The sequence below is a fragment of the Dipodomys spectabilis genome, unplaced genomic scaffold, assembly GCF_019054845.1.
Source record: "Dipodomys spectabilis isolate Male_0828 unplaced genomic scaffold, ASM1905484v1 ptg000002l, whole genome shotgun sequence".
NCBI lineage: Eukaryota > Metazoa > Chordata > Mammalia > Rodentia > Heteromyidae > Dipodomys > Dipodomys spectabilis.
In genome coordinates, this window is record NW_024870679.1 from 28,514,009 (window position 1) to 28,539,015 (window position 25,007).

The window sequence follows — 25,007 nt, forward strand, 5'->3', positions numbered from 1 at the left end:
TATAGATATTAATAAATGGCTAGGACATACACATATCAGTGAAGAGTTCATTTAAAAATTTCAATGTTTAGTTGCTAACCTCTTTTTGTGGGCTACAACTTGGGGGACCAACTAGAAATTTGCATGAAAAGAGCTCTCCTTGCATTGCTCTTTGCTTCACTCCATCAGCAATATGAGATGGAAAATTTCTTTTCAACCTGGGAGAGATTAAAATTTGCATTTCTACTGGAATTAGGAAGACAGAATAAAGAGGAATGGGAAATGGAAGCAGAGCAAGTTAAGACCACTAGGGAAAATAAGTTCTGAGATTCTATCAAAACCCGATTACACTGGAAATCGTGCAATTGGGTTTGTAAGTTAAGAATAAAGTGTTTTTCAATTTGTGCTTTAGAAAACAAATAAAAACAAAAGATAGAAACAATGAAAAGTACAGTAGGAGTTTAATTAAAAGGGAAAGGAAGGGGATGCAAAGTACTCCAAAAATCTCCTTCATGAAAGAGGCAGGAAAGGAAGGAAGTTTTCAAAAGTCTCATCAGTAAGGGTTAAAACAAATAGATTCAGCCCTCCATTTACTAGAAAGCTAAATAAAATAGGTTATGTCATTTCTGATGCCTTCTCCAGAATCCTTTTTTATTTAAAAGTTGAATTTGTTTGTCAAAACGAGGAGAAAAAAAGTCTACTTTGCAATATTAACATTGGTATCTATTTATTTTTTCTTTGAGCAGGCATTTCCATCATTAGCTCAGAAAACTAACATTCATAGAACTGAAAGGAATCATATAGAGAAACAGTGAAAGAATAACAATTCTCTCCAGTGATGAAACTGGGGCTTGATCACTTTCACCAGGTTAACAAAATGGCATGAGAAAGTAGGAAGAGGGTTCTTAGCCAATGCACAACATTTTAATGACAACTTATTGTGATTCTTGGCACTGGTAAAGACCTGATAAATGTTCCTGAGGTAAAAATGCATCATTATTCATGGCCCCTAAGACTGTATAAGTTGCACCTAGTGTTTGTTGAATCATTCCATGTGGATTTTTTTGGATTAATTCACTAATACGTAATATGCACATGAATATGGAGAGACTTGAGTCATCTCACATTAGGGACAGGAAACTATTCTTCTGTTTTTATTCCTTCCTATTTGTTTTTGAATACATAGCTTTTCCCAACCCAAATAAAACCATTAACAAACAAAAATTTAAAGTACTTCATCTCACAGGGATCTTAGTCTATGGCCAAGACCATCTTTATGATCCTTTTTGCATAATCTTGATATAACATCTTGTTTTTGGCATTGAAATAAATTGGTAACTAGTCTACATAAATTCCATTCTATACAAATATTATCAAGTAGAGTAATCTGGACTATATCAGAACAAACAAGCAATAAGGTATCATCTCTAAAGAGATGGCAGAATGTGCCATCTATAGTCTAATGAAATGGTTATGAGTATCACATGATACTGCATATGTAAAAGGACTCTAAATGACAAAGCACTTTGGACATTAAGGTCATTATTACTGTTGCTATTATGGAATAACAACTGATAGAATAGGAGTGGGGATTAACCCAAAGAAGGCAAAAGCTCTGGTCAGATTTTATAGAAGGAATTATCGTGTTTAACTCTTGGCACTTGGCAATGATAATGAAATAAATAGAAAGATGCATCTTGGGCCTATAAAGTAGAAATTTGAATATACAAATATATAGTATGAAGTATGATAGAATACAAATTGATGTAAAAATATGTTTTGCTTTCCTCGTTTCATGATTTTAAAAAGCATATTTTTTGTAGTTGTTGGAAGTTGAAGCAGAGTTATGAAACCCTTTGGTTGTGTTTTAGGAATATTTTCACAGTTTATGTTATTACAGTGTTGAAGTTGATATCTTACATGTTAAGTAGCCTTTTGAAATATTTAGTACTGAGTCAAAAATAACTAAACATGAATACAGATCATTCTAATAATATACTTAGTCATATTGTTTTGAGCAGTAACAACGAAATCATCAGTAGAAATTCATCAAGGTTTGTCACTTGGTAAATTTTGAATTAAGTGTTTGAAATAGTCAAGTAATCTTGATGTGTAAAACCTCCAGGAGTCTTCATCTTTAACTAGATAATGGCCTGAGGTTTTAGCTATAGGAAGCAATGAAGGAATAAGGTATATCAGAAGGAAATACCTTCTCTCCCTCAGTCTAACTAGTAACTGTGGCAAGATACTTGTGCCTTGATAGCATTTCTTGGGACAGTGTTTGACAGTTAACCATTCTTCAAGATGGCAGAGTTACCCACACTCATGAGGCTACGCACTCAATAACCTTACCAAATCCATGGCTTTTGGAGGTAACTACATAAGAATCCTGGACAGCTATCTTGAAGGATACTTTTCCCATTTCTTAGGTCACAGTTGGCATGTTACTGGCCTTCATTTCAATTCCAGTTTAAATTATAAAGTGCAGTATGTAGTGTTGAACCTTCAAGAAACAGAATGAGTACAGCTACCTTCCACAGAATACCAAGTTCAGATTGCTAGCAAAACCACCATCCACACTAGAGAATATACAGGAACTTGACCATTGCTGTTGTCTTTATCTAATCACCATGATCATCATCGTCATCTGCTTCATCAACATCACAGTTGCAGTATCACAATAATGGTAAGTACTATGCATTCAACATCAAGATACTGTCCAGTTTGGATGTGTAAATATTATTCTGTGTTTCTTGGCCCATTTAGCAAACACTTTCTTTTCAGTGATAAACCTGTGTCCCCCATATGGAGCATGTTCATGTAGAAAATACTCATCACATTCATCTCTTCCTTGTTCATAGTAATGATAGGGAACTTTTCTGTACCCTTCTGTCCTAGAAAAGAATAAAAGAGAAAAGGAGAGAAAGGTTGAGATGAAGAATGAAACATTCATTTGCAAGAATCCATTAGGTGCCCAGTGAGTGCATTTACTTGCAAACCCATCCATGATTCTTGTGGATGGTCTCAGTTAAAAGCTATTATGTATGAAAGCTTTTAGGAAGATGTAGCAGGTTCTTAGTGCTTTAATAGATCAAATAAAATTTATACATCACACCAATTACATTCAAACATATGGCTACTCTCTGAGAGAATAAATGGTATATAATGGAAGAGAACCTTGGATAGCCTTATGCTCTTACAGAACTTAAAGAATCTTTGTGATTTTTCATAGGAAGATTTTGGTTTCTGTATTCCATTATAATTTTAGTTCTAGTAGAGATATTTGTTTCTGAGACTGTGGCTGAGAGTTACCATTTTGACAACATGATTAACAGTCACTAAATTATATTGTGCCAGTTGTTGTTAGAAAAATATACTGCATTAGTCTGATGAAATATGGGGAGATTGTGTTATTGCCTAATTAAAAGCAACCCCACCAGCTTATACTGTGGATAAATACACTTATTTTAAATAAGGAAATGGCAGATTACTCACTTATTAAAGAAATATAATTTCCAAGAATTTTTAAGTTGTCAGTTTCTCTGAGGCTTGGAGACATTTTGTCCTTCATGATCGAATATAACCATTGGCTAGATAGCTATCAGGTCATTAGAACAGTGGAATTGACAAATTTACTTCTGTGAATTAAATTTCCACTGAAATTGTCCTATCTTTCCAAGTACGAGTCAAAAGTAGGACACTGATTAAAGGAAAAGTATTCCTTTTGACATTTGACATTACACCATAGTAAATATTCTTTTTTTTCTTTTTATCATCCCCGGGGAAGTCGCAGCTTGATGCACTGACAACACACTGTCATGTCAGCAAAGAATGCCAGGAAATAATTGTTGCTTTATCTGTATCAGATTTATGACATTAAAATGAATTGTGATATTTTGACAAGATATCAGCATTGGAGCTACATAAAAGTAATTTCCTGTGATCTTACCTACAGTAGGTGTCATTTATCATGCCATATACGTGGATGCTGTAACAGGCGTCCATGGCCAGAATGAAGGTAAACCACCCTGTGCTGAGGTAAGAGCCAGACTGGACTCTGTGAAGAAATGAACACAGACAACAAACAAGACAAAACCAAATCAAGGAAGTGTATTGAGAAACAAGCTGCACTTTACCAAAGAAGGTAGCACTTATTACCAGGAAGAAGCATTAAGAAACCTGACGATCTGTCAAGGATACACACTTATTTTGAATTATCTCTGAATAATTTATAGGCATGCTCTTGCTCTCACTACCTTAAGCCTCAAAGCTATGCTGTGTGGAAGAAAAGCCATATGGCAAATATCTGAAGTCAAATAATCCTGCTTCCTTCAGGTGAAAGATAATTTATTTGGCTTTCCATGAGCTACAAATTAGTGTCGTATATCAGAAGACAGGTCTTCAAAAAGGTGCTTGGAGCCTGATGGGAACTGAATGATAATAGTATCATTATGCTTACCTGGACATTGTACTATCTCCGATGTTTCTCAGATTTTTACATGTAAATTGAATGCAGTGTGAGTGAGTGACCTGGTCTATAACAACATCCCCAAAGTTTTCCTAAACTGTGTTTTAGGCTTCATAACAGAGACATTTGCTTGATAAGATCTCCATTACCAACCTTTTTAGCATAGGTTTATTGAACATCTACTGTATGCCAATCACTATTCTAATTACTTGGAATATAGCAATTATGAAGCAAATTTTTTGTCTTTATCAAGCTGGAGGGCTGGATTTAGAATTAGCTGTGTTATAAAGGTGGGTAGAGGAAGGCATGCTTGATAAAAGGAGGAAAAAAATGTGTGCAGTGAGGTGGAAAGAAGCCATGCAGATCATAGAGAAATGTACTTCAGGAAGAGGGAATGTTAAGGGCAAAAATCACAGAGAAGTGTGCTTGTTATGTTCAGGGAAGCACAAGAACTGTGAGGGAGATTTGCCTAATGTAGTTAAGGTAGGTCTGACTGAGGGGTTATGCCAAGTTCCAAACATGGACCTCCATGTTTGGCATAACTCATCCTTACCAGATGACTGCCTACCTCCTGAAATCGTTCCCTATGGGGCACAATTGGATTACACCAATTTGTTTAGCAGTAATGTAGGAGTACATTAAAAAATATCCATTCAAGGGCTGGGAAGGTGGCTCAGTAGTAGAGTGCTTGCCTTGCATGCATGAGGCCCTGGGTTCGATTCCTCAGCATTACATAAGCAGAAAAAGCCAGAAGCGGCACTGTGGCTCAAGTGGTAGAGCACTAGCCTTGAGCTGAAGAGCTGAGGGACAGGACCCAGGCCCAGAGTTCAGGCCCCACAACTGACAAAAAACAAACAAACAAAAACCCTTCATTTCATATTTTCTTTCTTTCTTTCTCTCTCTTTTTTTTTTTACTTTGGCTTCTCAATGGTATCACTTGGTATCCCTGCTTTATTCTTTTTTAAAATATATACACATATTTTTATTGTGAAAATACCATACAGAGGAGTTACAATTACATGGGCAAGGTAATGAGTGCATTTCTTATCTAGAGTTCCTGACCAGATGGAGTTCAACCAGTTCTACCAAGTGACACTCAGAACCTTGATAACCTTCTAGCCAATCATTGCTCCCTGATACAGCTCCATTGACACAGTTCTTCACAATGAAACTGTTGGAACTAGGGGACACCTAGATTCTTTTTTTCTTTACAATCAAACATTAGCATCAGATGACTCATAATATACCAACAGTTCAGAAACAGCACAAATTTACAGTCGAAGTTGGTGACTAAATTGTTAGCCACTACATAGGTAACCATATCCTGGCATCTTCTGGTGCATGTTTTCTAAATGGAAAATAGCCATGTCTCTGCATGCGGTAGCTTGCAGAACCTCATAACTACCAAAATCTGTAGACATTCAAGTCCCTTATATGATAGCATAACATTTGCAGAGAAGCTATACACATCTTTCCATATAATTTAGAACATCTCTAGGCTACTTACAGTACCTAATGTAGTACAAATTCTATGCAAATGGTTGCTATATTATATCATTTAGAGAATAATGACAAGAAAAGAGTTTCTTCATATCCTCTATAGACCAAATACAGTATTTTAATCTACAGTTAGTTGGGCCTTTGGGTGCAGAATTTACAGATATAGAGGCTGCTACATTCCAGAAATCAGACCATACTGAGTTTTGTCATAAGAATAGTGCTAAAACATATCTGGAATATATGCTAAGTGGGGGTGAGGACATGGAGTGGAGTTTACACAGGGAGGAGAATAAGACTTATTATTTTGGCTTAACCTTCAGTTATTCTGCATTCTGGGAGTGAGGAGGAGAAGCAATAATGGGAATTTCTTATTTGAACACAGAGAGACAAGTATCTGGACAAAAATTTCTAAATTGAAAGAAATTTTGTTTTTATATTGGATTTGTCTGGCTAGTATTCCTACTGAATTGTATTCCTTCATCTCTTCTTGCCTTCTCATATAACCTTTTCTGTATTTTCACTCACTTTATTAGTTATTATTTTTTGTGCCTGTCTTAGAGCTTAAACCCAGGGTGTAGACATTGTCACCGAGCTTTTTGCTTAAAGGCTAGCACTCTACCCTTTAAGCCATAGCTCTACTTCTGGCTTTTTTTGGTGCTTAATTGACTTTCCTGCCCAGGTTGTCTTCTACCATGATCCTCCAATCTCAGTATCCTGAGTAGCTAGGATGCCAGTCACCAGCATCTCAATCTTCATTTACTTTATATCCCTGGATCCTTCTTTAGCTCAAGCCATACCAAGCACTAATAGAGATCGTGGACATTTATAGCATTTAGTTACTAATTTATCATCTTTGGGTCCGAGTGTCCTTGTTTCTAACATGAGATGTTAAACTAAGTCAGATCAAAGTCCTTTCCAATTTACAATGAAATGATTATGTGGTCATCACCTTCAATAATAAAATTATGATTAAGCTTTAACCATTGAGTCAGTAGTACTGGGCTCCCTGTATATTGGCTGTTGTAATTAACTAACACTTTAATGAGTCAGAACATATTTAGATTAGTACTTGCTTCTGTGATGGACATGACACTAAAGGAATGTGGTATATGTAAAAAGGAAAGGCATTGGAAGAATTTTACCTCAGTGGTTACAGTTATAATGACTAAATTTTTGTGTGTGGGAGGAACTTCACTATCACACTACCACTCATGGAAGAAGCAAAAGGCTAAGGAAACAATAGCTATCCAAGACTAAGGACTTAATTGGACTACACAGTGTTAAGATAAAACTAAATTTACCTGAGAATAAACATCGATTGGGGTAAGCTGTCATTCCTCTGCCATGGTCTCCCTACTTTAAATGCCAACTTGGAAGGCTCAGGATATTATAGCTATCAGATACATGCCAATGTTTTGTTTGACATACAAACCTTAGAAATAAACTTGTACTTATTCTGGGTCAACCTCAATGGTCATTTTTGAGTTCAGCAGCAGGTATTCACAATGGAGACCTCAAAGAATAAACAATCACAGTGGCTCATCTCGGTGTCATTTTCTTTCACCACAGATTAGGGTTCAGGAATTTCAGGGTTTGGCATACTGTCAAATATCTTTTCACCTTTCCACACATTTTCTTTTCTAATGGATTTTTTTATTGTCAAGGTGATGTACAGAGGGTTACAGTTACTTAAATAAGGTAATAAGTACATTTCTTATCAAACTTGATACCGCTTCCCTCACTTTTCTCCTACTTTCCCTCCCTCCTAACACCCCCGCCAAGTTGTACAGATCATTTCCAACATGTTGTTTTGTGTATATTACTATTGCATTCTGCTGTTCCCCTTCCCTTCCCTGATTCAAATAAACATATATACAATACCAGAACATCAAAATTAAATACAGTGACAACAGGGGTATACAATAGGGGGAAGAACATACAGAAGAAACAAAAAAAATCACATAGTAGATAAAAGATGACAACAAAGAAAAACCTCTTGTGTCCATGTCTTGAACCAACCCAAATGCCCCTCTGTAGATGAATGAATGTATTTATACCGTATTTATATATAATATATATTTATGTAAATATATATATATATTTCTATAGAATGGAATTCTATGCTTCCACCAGAAAAAATGACACTGCCCCATTTGTAAGGAAACAGAAAGACTTGGAAAAAAATCATATTAAGTGAAGTAAACCAGGCCCAAAGAAACATAAATCCCATGGTTTCACTTATTTTCAATAATTACTATATGTCTAGGATAATCTTAACAGATAAGCAGAATAGCTCTCTCTCTCTATATATATATGTGTATATATATATATATATATATATATATATATATATATATATATATATATATGATGATCCATAAGATGATCCTAAGTGAAATGAATACCACACAATTTTTATTGCACTTAAAATACTCAATTCCTTTCAGGCCTAACCTGATTTATTTTGTTTCTGGGTAGGTAGACCAGGGTAATTAGCCCAATGCTCCTGGAACAATATGTATTACATTAGATTCAGAATGAGGAGGCTCACACTGCCCAAGTGCCCTGCCCTAATAAACAGTACTTAATTAAATAGTTTCATTATTTCCCTCCCCATGCTTCTATATAATTGAGTTTGTGTGTGTGTGTGTGTGTGTGTGTGTGTGTGTGTGTGTGTGTGTGTGTGTGTGTGTGTGAAGTGACATGAGGTTTCCTACCTATACTACATGCTGGGCTTTCAAAGTTCTTTTTTTCTCTCAAAATATCCCTGGCTAATAGTCCAACAATAATGCTTAGGGTAGAAAAATGCAATGGTTGGGCTATTTTAGAAAGTCTTCTAAATAAATAGCCGGCTGATCTGAGTCCTTGAAGAAATGCCCTGGCCTGGATTGCACTGGCTTTCGAATTCTAGTAGTTATATCCTTTCAACTGGCCTATACTACCTCATGGGTATGCTGGAAATGAGTGTAAATTCTACCCAAGTAGACCTTTTATGGTTAAAAATTTTTAAGACTTGAAATGATTTACATGAAATTATCTATTTTTTTGGCTTGTGAGATCTAATAATAGGCATCAAATGATTTGAAAACTTCTTAGTGTCTTCTAGAGCCAAATATTATCTTGTCATTGTCACTCATACACTCATACACTAACAATGTACCAGTGGGCCATGGGCAATAGCATGTTTTCTACCTTCCACATTTAGGAATCGATAAAAACAATTATTGTCACCCACAAATAAACAATCAAGATTCCCTTAGGGATGATAAGAGAATTTAAGCCCCTAATCCAGTACAATAGAAATGCTTATATTAATGCAGCAGAATGATCAGCCATGCAGGGAAAGATAAAGGCTAGAGTGTTACCAGGAAGCTATCAATCATTTGTTTCCACTGGCCAGGCTCTGCATCCCACTGCTCCTGGGTAATCAAGTTACTTACAACTTGGAAACTATTTAAATGTACTCGCTCATCTCCTGGAAAAATAGTGCTGTCAATACGTTGATATAGCACATGCTTGAAGGCACACCATTTAAAATATGGTCTTTCACCTACTTTGTTATCAATAAAATACAAATTTACCACCTTGATATTTACTCCTATTCTTTGATACCTAAAGGACTTCACCAGAACACAAGGATTCTTTGTTTGTCAAACTATCCATATTGTTATTTTTTTAAAAATCAATATCAGTATTTTGTCTGTCAGCATCCCTCCTTTTGCCTGCGTGTCTACTTCAGAGCACTCTGCTCCTTTCTAGAAACATGGAGAAACATTTTTCTCCTGTTATCAGCTACTGTGTAACATTTCCCCTTTGGAGAATTTTAGGAGGGAAAATGACTAATCTGAAGTGGCTCCTCTTCAGAAGAAAACTGGATTATGCTGAATTCACTATATATTCACAAGGATGCTCTACTAATTTTTCAACATTATAACTTTAATGACTTGGATTTGGAACTTGAGAAACAAACTTTGGTGGGAGAAATAACAGTAGTTTTTCTATAGGCTCCGTCTTGACGCTATTGATGTTTTTGGATAAAGTAGTAGTTTCTTATGGTGGGCTACCTTGGGCAGACTTGCTTGCTGTGACAAGTTCACCTGGATCCTGACAGAACAGTAGAATTCTTGACTGTGCCTTCTTCCCGCCCCCCTCCCCCTTGCTCTGGCAAGAACTCTACCACTCAGTTTTCTGGTGGTTAATTGGAGGTAAGAATCTCACAGACTTTCCTCCAGGCTGGCTCTGAACTGTGATCCTCAGATCTCAACCCTCTGAATAGCTAAGATTACAGGTGTGAGCTACTGTTACCTAGTTATCTCTTTCTCTCTCTCTCTCTCAACACATTCTACCTGGAGCCATTAATGTTTGACTACTATTGAAACAATCCTAACAATCAACATATTCAGTTGGAGTAGAACCAAAGGGCAAGTCCTGATCTGCAATGGAGAATCTACAGTAGAGAATGGGAACAATAACTGTCAGGTGAGAGCAAGGACTTGGAACTCAGGAGCCCTAGTCTCTGTGGCTGCTTTTTTTTTTTTTTAATCGACTGTGTTTCCTTTGGCGGCTTTTGAATCAGTCTTTGCAGCCTCAGTTCTACTGTTTTGCATTTTTCTCCATGAACTAATGAAAGGACAGCCTGGGGCACTGAACGCTTACATTTCAAAAGCATAATAAGCATTTATCAAAGCCTGAAGGAGATCAAGACCCTCCCAATAATGAAGGTTTATTGAAGAACACAATATTGGCAGCAGCATTTGAAATCTGCTATACTCAGGAGGAAAAGGGAATTTAAAAACAGAATTAATCAATAGTTCATGTCTTGTTTTAACATTATTGGACCTCACTTCTCTCATCAATATACTATCCTGGCAAGATAAATAAAAATATCAAAGTAACTTTCCAGATACCTTCATATGAAGGACTACTTGGCAGAATACAGATTATTTAATTAAAATCCTCTTGCCCCCATTTCTTTCAAAATTACATGGATAATAAAAGAATACATTTAAACAAAGAGACTCTGGAAAGAAAAACAGCTGATGATTATCAGGAGTGCCTTGGGATTCAGTCTAATATTGTGAGCCAGTCTAATGGAAGCAGAGCTCCAAGTGTGGAAACAATTCTAGCCATCTCCAAGTGTACATTTGTGTGCATCATTCAACAGTCAGGAGGTATGGAAATGTTGTGGAGTTTGCCTTCTCTATTATCACTGTATATTTGTACTGTCTATCAAAATGGAATATGCCTAGTAAACATTTAGGCAACAATGACTTTCTGTAAATCAGGCAGTACAATTCTCAATGTTGGCTTGAATCATTTGCAGATGGACATAATATTTTCAAATGGATAAAAACCTTACCCTACGGATGGTAATTCTTAAGAGAATATAACAAGTGAATGGAATCCAAGCCTAGAAAATAATGAAAAATAGACCATAGTTAAATGGAAAAAGCAATATATGTTAGAGAAAGACTGCACTGCTATCCCAATAAGCTAATGCAAAATGCCTATACCAATAGGCACTTGGTCAGTGAATATAACAAATAGGTTTCCTACCACAGAATCAACAGCATCTAGATGAATGCAATGGAATTGTACAAAAGAAACATAATAAGAAATGACTGTGTTCTTTGAAAAAATGTACATTTTAAAGTAAAATGGTACAACCCTCAAAGACATGATTTATGACTACTGTAGCAATAGAAGATACCACTCACAAAAATTACTTGGTTCATTCATCCCAGAAATTAAAAGGTTATTTTGTTTTTGCCCTTGGGCTTTAATGACCTTTCAATTGGAAATGCTGATTTCTGAGATTTAATTCACTCTTAAATGAACAATAGAACCTCATGAATGGCAAGGATGGATGATAGAGATTTTCTTGGTCTATTTCATTTCATTTACCAGTGATCAGGTCCTAAACCACTTAGTATGGATGAGTACTGTGAGCTACAATGTCTCCCCCAATATTTACATGTCAATATTCTAATTCCCAGTGTGATGAATTTGGTATTTGGTGTTGAATTTGTTATCAGATAATTAGTTTTAAGTGAAGTTGTAAGGATAGGCCTTCCCCCTTGATGACCTTGTAACAAGGAGAGATACCAAAGCTCTTTCTATTATGTGTGGTCACAGCAAAAAGGCAACCATATATCTACAATTTAGAAAAATAGCCATCAACAAAATCCAGTAATGATGGTACCCAGATCCTGGACTAGCAGCCTTCCCAACTATGAAAGATTTAAACTTTTGTTGTTTAAACCATGAAGTTTATGGTGTTTGGACATACAACAGAGCAGACTAAGATAATGGATGTTCCCAGAGGTCCTCCCTGAACAAACCTAAAATACCCATGTTAGGTTTCTGGACTTCTTTTGCTGAATCCTCTGCTCTGGTCATGCCTTATTCATATCAGCTCTGACTATTTACTTGTGTCTGGTTTTCCTTTTCCTGAAGAATACTCTGTAGTTCCTTGTCTAATCCATCATAATTCTGCCTACTCTATTCTACCCAAGAAAGACTGGTGGAGTACATGGTATGTGTAAGGCACTGCACTGGCACTGGAAATGCCCCATTGCCCTAGTACAAATCAGGCTGAAGTCAGAAAAGAAGGTGCAAAGAGACTGTTAGTTCCTTCTCTCTTTCCCTTCTTTTCTTTTTTCTTTCTTTTTCATATTGGGGTTTGAATTCAGGGCCTCACCCTGAGGGAGGTCTGAGCCAAGCTTTCAGGACACAATGACTATTTTCCAAACTATGACTCCCTAGGAGGTAATTCTCGTCCAAGTACTATGGTAATGTTGAAGGAAGAACAAAAAAACTCAGTGAAGGGAAATGTGGAAAGGTAATTCCTCCTCCAACAGAAGGTACAAATTGAGCTACAGGATAAGTCTACACAGAGCACTAGCCAGAAAAGGAGAAACAAAAGTTTTCATTCTGACAGAGAAACCTGCACAGCTGTATGGAGGGGTTAAAATAATGAGTCCAGGTTTGTGCTGCTCTGTCCTCTGATTGGAAATGGACCTTGAAATGTATTTATTTCCATAATAGATTGTTGGCTAGAGGTGGGATACAAAACAAGTACTGACTTATTTTCTTTCTAAAGCTATGTTTTGAAATATTAGGGATGTCTTGATGTTTTGAATAGTTATGTATTTTCCAGATGAACAAAATTTATGGATCTGGAGAAAAGTATTCAGAAGCAAATTGGCAGAATTATGTTTTTTCATCCTCATTAGATTCCTCATTAATTTAGAATGGAGAATGAATGTAAGCAACATATGACTAAGAATAAAAACAATTGAAAATGTGTGATGATGGATGCACCTAGTAGTCCTCATCTGTATTATAAACAGTGTAACAAATCATGAACAAACTCGTCCTATCTCCACTTACCGCCAAGCAGCCCTCGGTACACAACTGCATCCTCTCATTCCATTTTATAAGGAAAACAATTTTTACCTAAACTCTTAATTTGCTGAGGGATTTTTTAAAAAAAAGATTAATGGAAATGATAGCACATATTATGCTACTCTAAGGATATCAATTCTTCAAATATCTTTTAGGTCTGGGAATGCTGAACTTAATGATTGCTATCTCCTCTACTAGAGAAGTTTCTGGGAGAAGGAATTGCACTATGTACTTTCATATTCAATCTCTAATCTAAATAACAGTCACCTTCCTCAGATACCTGGTTTTTTTGAAACCCCAAAGTTAGAAGACTCATAGCATTCAGATAACCCATGTGGACTAGTTCAGAGGTCATTATTTCCATGGCCTTAGAATTTTGCTTCCTTCCTGTGATAAATTATGTTGTTTCTTCCCTTCCTGTACATGGCTTACCTGTGTGTGCAGTAACTTCTCCATGTCACTGACTTTTGGCTTAGCCAAATCATTTACTGTGATTATGCAACATGATCTGATAGGGCCACTGTGCCTGTCCCCCATAGAGATTGTTTTTCATCATTTCTTGTTTATTTAAAAGATAAACATAAAGGAATAATTCCTCAGCGCATTTAATGCTCTCCTCAACTAGTAGCTACTATTTTATACCACAAATGTCAATATTTCCTCTAAGTTTTTATTTTTTTTTTTAGTTTGTTAATAAGATTTTTATTGTGAAAATACTGTACGGAGGGGTTACAATTACATGAGCAAGGTAATAAATATATTTCTTATCAAGTATTGTTGTCTCCTCCTTTGTTTTTCCCCTACCATCTCTGCCCTCCCATCTCCACCACTACACTCCCCATCCCGTCCCCCCTGCCAAAGTTATAAAGTTCGTTTTTCAATGTAGCATTTTGTACATCTCATTGTTGCAGTGGGTCCACCTATATCCCTACTTAAACAATTTGTTTTTTTTCCCTTCCCCTCCACAAATTAGACCAACATAAAATACAGTGAAAACAGGGGTTATTTTAACCCATAGAGATTTTTAGAAGAAGCACATTTCTTCTACCTTTCCTCTCTATCACCATAAACATGCAAAGAAGCTGTTTCTTCAGCTCAATTCCTGGGATGAGGACACCCACTGAAAAGCCAAAGCCCCATACTGAAACCAGGGTCATCTAACTTAATACACTAAACCTAATCCCAGAGCTAAAAATAGGAAACGAAAATATTCTTGAAGACTTTGAGTTTTAAGATTGTTATGCAGCAAAAGGCTGACTGAAAATGTTTGCACTGATAACTTTTATAGCTTATAAAGAATTGATATGTATCAATAACTTTGCTCATTTCAATTAGTCCCCTCAAAAATCCTCATTCTATAGGGAGTATTAATATTCTTATTAGACAGATAAATGTTTGTGATGTGTAAAGTGTATTTGTCCAGGGACAGTCTGACACCGGGGAGCTCATATTCTTAAATAAACTCATTGTCAGCTTTGTACAGGTCTCCTGTGTCTACTAGAGTAACCATCAAAGGACCTCAATGCTTCCGGCTCTAATATTAGCCCTTGTGTAATCTTGGACTTCTCCTTGGCTAGAGTTCCTCTGATGCTAATATAAGAAAATTGGCGAGGGGAGACTTAACTACAATTCTATAACAGTTTGTACTAGTGAAACTATAAATGCATAGTAGTATGTTTAGTATAGAGATAATATTGCTATTTACTTGAATTGTGTTTATAACTTCAGCTCAATACAGTTTGGAATTTTAGTCATGATTGTGATTAAAAAAACAATTTTATTTGATTAATGAGGATATATGCATCATCTATAAGAGAAATAAAGAATTTAGAGTCTTGAAATAAATAATGGTTCTGTAGCCACTGTGCTCCCTGGACAGAATTTCCTACCTTTGGGAATTGACCAGCTGAAAGAAACATGTGTTGCAACCAAACGCTGAATTTGGATTGAGTCCCCAAGATCTTTTCCAAAGCAATTGAGTTCATCACAAATTGTAAATATACTTAAGGACTTTACTTTTGACTAATTCAATATTTTTACTAGCAGTCCTTCTTTATCTGATCCTACCTTTACATTTAAGCTTTAAAAAATAGCTTCTCTCAGTGTTGAAAGGGGTGACATTGAAAGGAGTGGCATGTAAATGTATAAACCGCTTTGTTAAATGGCAACTCCTTTGTACAAGTACTTTGTACAAGTACAAGTACTTTGCTTCTTTCTAATTTACCCTTCAACCTATCTTGAAATCAAGCTCTTCATAAATTGATATGGATTTTAGTATTCCTTCATCTACCTAGGGCACAGGTGCCTGTACCTCTGCTTACCTGATAAAAGTAATTAAAGGGAAGTTTTGGCTTGTTCTTCTAGCTTTTCTCTCAGGGATTCTTTCTGTGGATAGTTCCCTTTTGACTTAATAAAAAAAAGAAGAAGAAATTGTAACCAAGTAAGAGTGGATGTTAACAGATAAGAGAACTTTTCCTGCCATATTCTTTTCCTCAAAGAGCAATGAAATGACTCACTTTCACCTTGCTTCTTCAATATAACCCAAACATGAGTTAAACCAAGTTTTCTTTTAGAAATAGTCCTAGTAGAGAATCAGACTGAAATTTGCTTCTGATTAAAAAAAAATGTTTTCTGGAAAAAAATTGCTTTCTGAGTTACTGTTCTCTTTTGAGAAAAAAAAAAATCTACCTTTAAAAATAAGTTGTAATAAAAAATTTGCAAGCTGGGCGATCAATAGAAAGCCCACGGATTGGGAGAAGATCTTTACTAGCCATACAACGGACAAGGGTCTCATATCTAAAATATACTTGGAACTCAAAAAATTAAACCACCCAACAACAAATCCTCAAAGAAACAACTGCCCAATAAGTAAGTGGGCGAAAGACCTAAAGAGAAGCTTCTCTGAAGAAGAAAGAAGGATGGCCAATAGACACATGAAGAAATGTTCAACATCCCTAGCCATAAAAGAAATGCAAATCAAAACAACATTGAGATATCACCTCACTCCAGTTAGAACAGCAAAAATCAAGAACTCTAACAACAACAGATGCTGGAGGGGATGTGGACAGAAAGGAACCTTACTTCATTGTTGGTGGGAATGTAAACTTGTTCAACCACTTTGGAAAGCAGTATGGAGGTTCCTCAAAAGACTCCATATAGAGCTCCCCAATGACCCAGCAATCCCACTTTTGGGCATTTACCCAAATGACCACAAACAAGGCCACACTAAAGCTACCAGCACAACTATGTTTATTGCAGCATTATTTACCATAGCTAAGATATGGAACCAACCCAGATGCCCCTCAGTAGATGAATGGATCAAGAAGATGTGGTATATATACACAATGGAATTCTATGCCTCCATCAGAAAGAATGACATTGCCCCATTTGTTAGGAAATGGAAAGGCTTGGAAAAAATTATATTAAGTGAAGTAAGCCAGGCCCAAAGAAACATAGGTCCCATGGTTTCCCTTATTTGCAATATCTAGTATAGGTATGAGTCAAGCGGAAAAAGTCAGAGAATGTGATGTTAGGAAAACGAACCCTCAAATATGTATTTTAATGTTTTTGTTTCATTCATGCATGTGTTTCTAACGCATTTATAATATTATTTCTTTGTTGCTTTGTATGTCCCTCCCCCACAGTGTAACCCCCGCTTTCACTATATTTGATGTCAGTATAACATGTGGAGGAGACGGGGACAAACAAGTCGTTTAAGGATTCAGGTGGACCTGTTGCAACAATGAGAAGTACAAAATGTCATGTCAAAACCAGCTTTACAATGTCGGTGGGGGGGAGGGAGGGGGGGGAAGATTGGGTGGGGGGGAGGGGGGAGGCTGGGAAGGGAGGTGAAGGGTAAACAAAGGAGGAGGCTGCAAATCTTGGTAAGAAATGTATGCATTTTCCTGCCCATGTAATTGTAACCCCTCTGTACAGTATGTTTTCAAATAAAATAAAAAAAAAAAAAAAATTTGCAAGCTGGGAAGGTGGCTCAGTGGAAGAGTGCTTGCCTTGCATGCATGAGGCCCTGGGTTCGATTCCTCAGCACCACATAAGCAGAAAAAGCCAGAAGTGGAGATATGGCTCAAGTGTTAGAGTGCTAGCCTTGAGCTGAAGAGCTGAGGGACAGTGCCCAGGCCCAGAGTTCAGGCCCCATGACCAACAACAACAAAAAAATTGCCATTGGTTCATGCCTATATTACTAGCTACTCAGGAGGCTAAGATCAAAGGATCCTGGTTTGAAGACTTCAATTAGCCATTAAAAAGCTGAAAGTAGAGCTGTGGCCCAAGTGGTAAAACACTAGCTTTGAGCAGGAAAGCTCAGGGACAGTGTCCAGACCCAGAGTTCAAATTCCAAGACCAGCACACGCGTACACACACACACACACACACACACATACATTTCTACACACAGCTAAACATTTGTGCAAGGATTTAAGACAGTGATTCAAGTGGTTTTTACCCAGAGAAAGAGATTGAGAATTCAAGCTCAAGTTTTTTTGCTAACATCTCAGTGCTAACACTGACATCATTGCTAAATCAGCCTTAGCCAGAACCCAAGTGATCAACCACACATCAAAATAAAACTTAAAAATAAAGAGTAGTTCTTGGTTACCAGAGACTAGTTTTGTATCTACTTTCTGCCTATCCAAAAGTATTATATCAGACTGAGTTACAAAGCTCAGTAAGTGCTAAGGTAAATTATTTGGAAGAAACTATTTATTTTCAGTAGGAAAAGCTAAGCTACACTCCTATTTCCTTCATCTATTAAACTTGTTTTTATCTGGCTCACTAAAAGAAGGTAATTCAATCAGAAAAGGTCAGACATATGAGTCTTCAGGCATTTAGAATTTTAGAGGTTCTAACCTAAAGAATAATTTTAAGAGCCCATCATATTCCCCAATACACTAACATTAATTGACTGTCTTAAGGATAATACCTTTACCAAACAATAAGGTGTCATTAATGTATCAGAGTAGGTGTGTTGGTCCAGTGCTCCCACTCCAGCAAATTCCTGATGGGGCAGCCTGCTTGCTGTACCTGAAAAACCACAGTTAAATGAGCTAATGATGGAACCTGCCATCAAACAGTCGAACCGAATGGATATCCATCTAGTAAACAAGCTATTTGTTCATGGTGGTGTTAGAATGCCATGCCATTTCTTTTGCCTAGGTATTTTCAGTTCCATAGAAAGTCTCCTTTCTTCTCTATGTTGAAATGCCTGCAGGGAGGGGTTTAAGAGAAGAAACTTTTTCATCCAGATTTTCTGGTTGAGTTCCATTCCTTGTCTGGTAAGAGGAAGGTTGCTTCCTGTGGACATGGTATTATGTTGCCACTAAACTCTGCCCTTGCCAACAAGGGAAAGCCCTATGTGCTTGCTGCCCACAGTACATCTGCACCAGCGAAGCAGTGCGCTGGTGCATATCCTGTGCATGGTGGAACCTTCAAAAGCTTCAAGAAAGCATCTCTTTTTTTGGTCAAAATTACCTATTCTCATACCAGGGAGGAAAACATCAGAAATAGCCAAAGGATATTCAGAATAGATCTGACTTCCAGTACTTCAAGAGACATTTTGTGTGTGTGTGTGTTGAGAGGAAGCCAAGAACACCAATTATCTACCTTAAAGGAAGAGTTAACTTTCATGTGACTTAGAACTGTTCAAGAACAGTATTTTCTCTGATCCAGACTAGAGTAAACAAAATACCTTAAGGAGGGGCTAGAATATAGAACATAGAGTCAAAGCTGTGTACTAACAAATGCATGCATGTATGTATGTATTATGGATGGATATAGATAATTATTACATGTTTATGTCTGAGATTATATATATGTGTATATACATATATGCATATATATATATATATATATATATATACAGAATGGAAGTTAGGAAACATTCCTTGAGAGCAACTTATTAAAGTGCAAGCTGGTCATGTCACTACAGATTTTCATGTACTACAACAAAGGATAACATAAAAAAAAAAGCACCATGCCCAACTATTCAAGTGAGGAGAACTCGGTACACGTGATCCTCCATCTTTTATTCTCTGTTCATGGTGGATGATAGTACTTATTGCACATGTTTCTGAACTCTGAAATTATGATAAAGAGGTTTCAGGGAGGTGACCAGAAGGGAGAGCTTCTGCATTGGTGGATAGGAACTTTTGGAGCTTTCTTATATTCCTCTCTTCCCCTTTCTTTCCTTTACCTCTGCTTTGCCTTTTAAAGGCTTAATTCATTATCATGTTGGAAGAAAAAAAAAGAAGTACATATTTAGAGGTGAAACATAAAGCATGCCATTTTGTGAAAGCTTCAACTCCACACGAGAAGGCTGATCAGAGGTAATTTATTTCCTTTTCCATGAACATGAATGGAACTGGCATGTGATGCTCAGAGAGAGGCTTTTTGTTTGTTTGTTTTGCCAGTCTTGGAGCTTGAACTCCAGGCCTGAGCTTTTTTTTTTTCTTTTTTTCTTTTTCTTTTTTTCCCCTCAAGGATAGCATTCTTCCACTTGAGCTCTACTTCTAGCTCTTGTTTGTATTTTTTGGTAATTAGTTGGATATAAGAGTATCGCAGGCTTTCTGCCCACTAGGGCTTCAAATTGTGATCCTCAGAGCTCAGCCTCCTGAGTAGCTAGGATTACAGGTGTGATCCCAGGGCCAGGGCTCAAACCAATGAGGTTTTAACTATCTCCATCCCTATCATTGCAACAGCAAAACTTGTGCTCTTGGAGCTGACTGTTCCAGCCCCTTCCACCATATTCCTATAACTGAAAAAGCCTTTACTATCAAGAGACCAAAGACTGTTCATGTTGCAAGCTCACAGTCCTGTTCCTTCTCACATCAACATCTCAATATTATGGACCTACTTGCTACTTTCTGTTCCTCCCAATACCAGCTCTGAGCTTCCTAGACGCATTGCTTCTGAGTCTTCACCCTTTTCCAAGCTCCATTTCCCTACACTGCTGTTGATACTGTATTCAGATTGTGTTGTTCTGGGGTTATAGGGTGGGTTTTGGTACTCATTAATTTTTTAAAACCTTCCTATGTTTTTTTACAGTGTACAGTAGCCAATGTTGAAAAAAATCAGTGCTGCATGTATATGTGAAGATTCTATTATAATGTGAGTTCTATTTTATTATGAGACAAATTGCCTTCTGAGACTTGGCTTGAGAATCTAGCCATTATGAAAATATGTCACAGTTTATAAATAGCTGACTTGCAAGCTGACAGGATAGCTGCCGATGGGGGATGCTGGTCGGCAAAGGTATCTCCATCTCTCTGTCATCTGGGCTGGCATAAAGTAGTCACATAATTTGCCTAACTGAATTGAGCAGTTTTTGGAAGATAGGCTGTTCTAGGTGGGAAAGTGCCAATGCATTTTCCCCCAAGGAATTATAAACATTTTGCTATTATGTTTTCATTGATGATGTAGCAGAGACTTAACTGATTTGTTGAAGGATGTGCCATAGATACAAGCCAAATTAACACTCTGTGTCCTGAAGCCTCACATGCAGCTCTTGTATCATTTGCCTCCAGAAATAAATTTGAAACTCCTTTCTAAGAAATTCTCCATTCAGTTGACCCATAACTCAAACAGAATTCTGGCTTTATCTACTAGGATTAAAACTGTGCTATTTGATTTATTAATTGTGGTTAGGACTTGGCCACATACAGCATGCAATAGAAAAGAGAATAAACGCAAGGTTCCAAAAGCTGCGATGACATGTTTCCATAGCTTCTTGGACTTACAGAAGATAAATCAACATAAAGAAGCTTATTCCCTGCTGAATAACTGAACTATGAAGTGAAATATCAATTTAACCAAATTAATTTTTGTGCATCTTTAGTCTTGGCTGCAAAACAAACTGTCAGAAAATTCAGAAAATTAAGAGTGTCACATGTACAATCCCTAGAGACACAAAGTACATGCTTAGGAGAATCTCATGGGGGCAGTCAGGCTCAGGTCAGCCTGCAGATTGAGCAAGGCTGGCTCCTCCCTACCCCTGCTGCCACCATGCACGGTTACAGCTGTGGCCTCCAGTTTCACAGTGAAAGGCCAGAAGGTGACATTTGCATACTGGCCTCTCAAAGGAAAGCTTCTTTAGTTCTTCTGTCAGCATGACTCTCTTTCAATCATGTCCAGCTCAGATGTGTCATTGTATTCATCAGAAGGCCACTTTACAGTTTTAAATGGCTTTGGATTTGCCACTTACTTTGAGTAACCCTGACTGTAAAAGCAGTTGCCATTCACCTCAGGCTGAGCTTGTAGCACTCCTTTATAACTACCCTGCTGATAATAGGACTAATGCATTCAGAATGGTGCTTGGATTCATTCAAGAGGCCTTTTCAAAATACCATTGCTGGTTTTCTGTATTGTAAGAAAAGGAAATTAAGAGCTTGTAACTTGCTGGTAGTATATGGATCAGTGGAAATATTAATGTAATTTAGGAATGTATGAGGCAGTGGGAAGCTTCAGCTCTACTGAGTTATTGTAGATTACTGTGCTATATTAGTTCATTGATCTATTTGATGAAAGGCACTGTTTCTTCTCCAAGATGCTGATGTCACCCTTGACTTTGTCCTTTTTCTAATCCTTAATGTTCCATGTCAGTTTCTTCATATTGTCATTTGTATTTTTTTCCTTAGAAGTTTTCTGCTGCTCCCTTAAAACCCTGGTAGCAAAACCCTGGTGGGCCTTGGCTAAGTATTTCCAATACACTATGGTACACATGGGGACTCTACAGTCACCTTTAAATGAAGCAGAAGCACCAGCAACTCCAGTCGCAGAGAATATCATCATCTCCCAAGATGTCCCTGTGCAGCTTTGCATGCCTTTTGTTTTATATAAAAAGGTTAAAAAATAAGTAAAAATTCTAAAAGGAAAGAAAAACACCCAAGCATATTACTATGGAGAAATACATGTTTTCCCCATCTCCCTGTTCAATAATATTCTATAGCCACAGGTAAGTTTATTGTGCAAACAGCTTCTGCGTATTTCCAGGTGATGTGTTGGAGAAACTACATGCTGGGTTAGACAAAAAAATCAATATTGTTTGATTCAGCTCCGGCAACTCACTGTGACACCTTCCCACATCATCTATTTCAAGAAAATAATGCAACAGGACAAGCAGAGTTTTCTCTAATCAAAGATACGGAAGTTTTTAGCTTTATGATAATCAAGGAACTTCAAAGAACTTTGCATTGGTTAAAATATTACAGTCATTCAAATCTTGATTTCATATTGCAACATGCCATGAAAAATCTTCTTTTCAGAATTCTTGATTTAAATTTTTTACACTATTAAGAGAATCAGCAGCACTGAATATGCATATTAAATATGGGCTTTGATGGGCACTGATGGCTCACATCTGTAATCCTACCTACTCAGGAGGCTGAGATCTGAGGATCTCTATTCAAAGACAACCCAAATGGGAAAGTTATGAGACTCTTATCTCCAATAAACTACCAAAAAAGCCAGAAGTGCAGCTATGACTCAACTGGTAGAGTGCTAGCCTTAAGTAAAAGAAGCTCATGAACAGTGCCTAGGCCCTGAGTTCAAGCCCTAGGACCAGCCCCCTGCCCCCGGGGCCAAAAAAATGTTGTAGAACTGTTAAGTGAGAAGATCCTTGTATGGGGAAGTGGACTATGCTTCATTGGAGACAGAAAGATGGGGAGATGCATGGAGGTGGGAATCGTATTTGTATTGATCACCACTATTTCCCTCTAACATGCTTGTTTCTTATTTTTGGCATTTGTCACATTATTGAGAGTAACTCAGGACTAGGTATGTAATTGTAGCAATTTCTTCCTGTTGTCTTAAAAGAATATGTCTAGTATTTGATCAAAACATTGTTTCATGTACAACATGTGATATAGACAGAAGCACATTATTATTAAGCCATTTAGCAAGCATCTTACCTAATAACATATTATTTAGGAAAAACCATTTTGAATATAAATACATTACATTACAAATGTAATATGTTGTAATATCCCAGACCATGTTATACCTTCAGAGTTCTGGGACAAGGAGAAGTAAAACATTAAAGTTTTTGTGCCAATATGTTATAAAGATAAAAATGCATATTTATTGCTCAGAGTTATATTTTGTATAACATATAACACATAATTGTGTAATATAAGTTTATACAATACATTGTCAATACATAAAATTAATTATATAATATGTTAATAGAGATATATGATCTTGAAAATTGATTTATTTCTCTCAATCTACACTCCAGATTTTAAGAGCACATGTACACAAATAACCACACATTGCATTTATTCTGCAAATGATAGGTACCTATTCAACAAGAATAACATAGCAAAATCTCTGCTAAGTTTTGCAGGGCAGAGAAAAGGCATTTTGCATTTTAGTACTGAGAAATTCCTCCAACCAGAAATAAAGCATAAAAGTATCTTTGCATGCTTTCATGTCTAGGGTCTCAAGAGACCTGTGAAATATCCTATATACAATAGTATGGCATCTCTGAATAAGGGGTTGTATGACTTAGGAAAGAATTGGTCTCAAAAGTACCCTTAACATCCCATCTCTTTTTGTAAGAACCATAAGTGTCCAACATTCTCTCAACATTGCTTCAAAGAAAGTGTTTTATAAACAGGATCAATATACTTCGACCTTCTTCTTGGTATTTTAGACCCCATAATTCACCCTGTTCTGTTGCTTCCCTCTGTCTGGTCCTTCCTACTTGTCACCTCATTTTGTTCCCAGTGTCTGGAACAACATGCCTGTGGAGAAGTTTGATTCTCCTGCCTGGGATTCTATCTTTTTTTTTTTCCTTTCCTGACCTGACTTTGATGCTTCCCTGTTCTATGGTGGACTGAGTGACAAGAGCAAGGAGTTATTGCTCCTAAGCAAAGGAGACTGTCTGCACCGTTAACCCTCTGGAGCAAAGAACAGTCCTGTTTACTCATAGTGAGGAAAAATGAAGACACTTGAAGCTTCATCAGTAAAGAAAATAAAGCTAACAGGGGAATTTAATTATAAGCTCACTGACAACCAGCTAGCTCAGTGTTTGGGTTCATTTTTCTCTTGGCTATTTTAGAAAATATTTCAAATTAAGAAAATAAAGTCCTATGATAATTCTCATGATGCATAAATTGTTCCAGAGCCCAGAAAAATATGGAACACTTCCCAATTCATTTTAGCCATCCAGTACCACACTGATACTAAAATCCAAGAAAGAGATAAAAATGACAGAGACAAAAAATGACTGTATAATCCCATTTATAATTACAGACTCAAAAATCCTCAGTTAAAACCTCAACAACTGCTCTTAGCACTAAATTAAAAAAGACCAACTCTATGGCCAAGAGATTTCCATTCCTAGAGTACAGGATGATTTAATATAAAGAAAGCTATTAATAAAACACTACTCAAGTATGTTAGATTGAACTCTAAGTCAATATGATAATGCTTCTTTTGAAAAGATGAAACAGGTGAGGTTTAAAGAAGAGTTTAACAAAATTGGCTAAATTTCTTGAGTTAGGGACTTCTCAGCACATTTCATGCCAATGAGATGATGAATATACAAGAAGAGAATATACTATGTAGCATTTTCCCCAAATATTTTGGGGACAATAATCCCCCACCCCCAATTATTTAATGGACCAGCCTTGGCAAATAC

The 25,007-nt window shown here is 36.8% G+C and overlaps 1 protein-coding gene across 1 annotated transcript in view; it reads right to left on the reverse strand.

Moving 5' to 3' along the window:
• Positions 1-675: 675 nt before the first annotated feature.
• The window catches only part of St6galnac3 (ST6 N-acetylgalactosaminide alpha-2,6-sialyltransferase 3), a 534,011-nt gene continuing 509,679 nt past the window's right edge, over positions 676-25,007 (reverse strand). Inside the window, exons 4-5 of the mRNA XM_042685641.1 lie at positions 3,929-4,036; positions 676-2,873 (exon numbers count right to left, since the gene is read on the reverse strand). Coding sequence (XP_042541575.1) covers positions 2,687-2,873; positions 3,929-4,036 — 295 coding nt within the window. The 3' untranslated portion in view covers positions 676-2,686. The remainder of the gene's footprint in view (positions 2,874-3,928; positions 4,037-25,007) is intronic.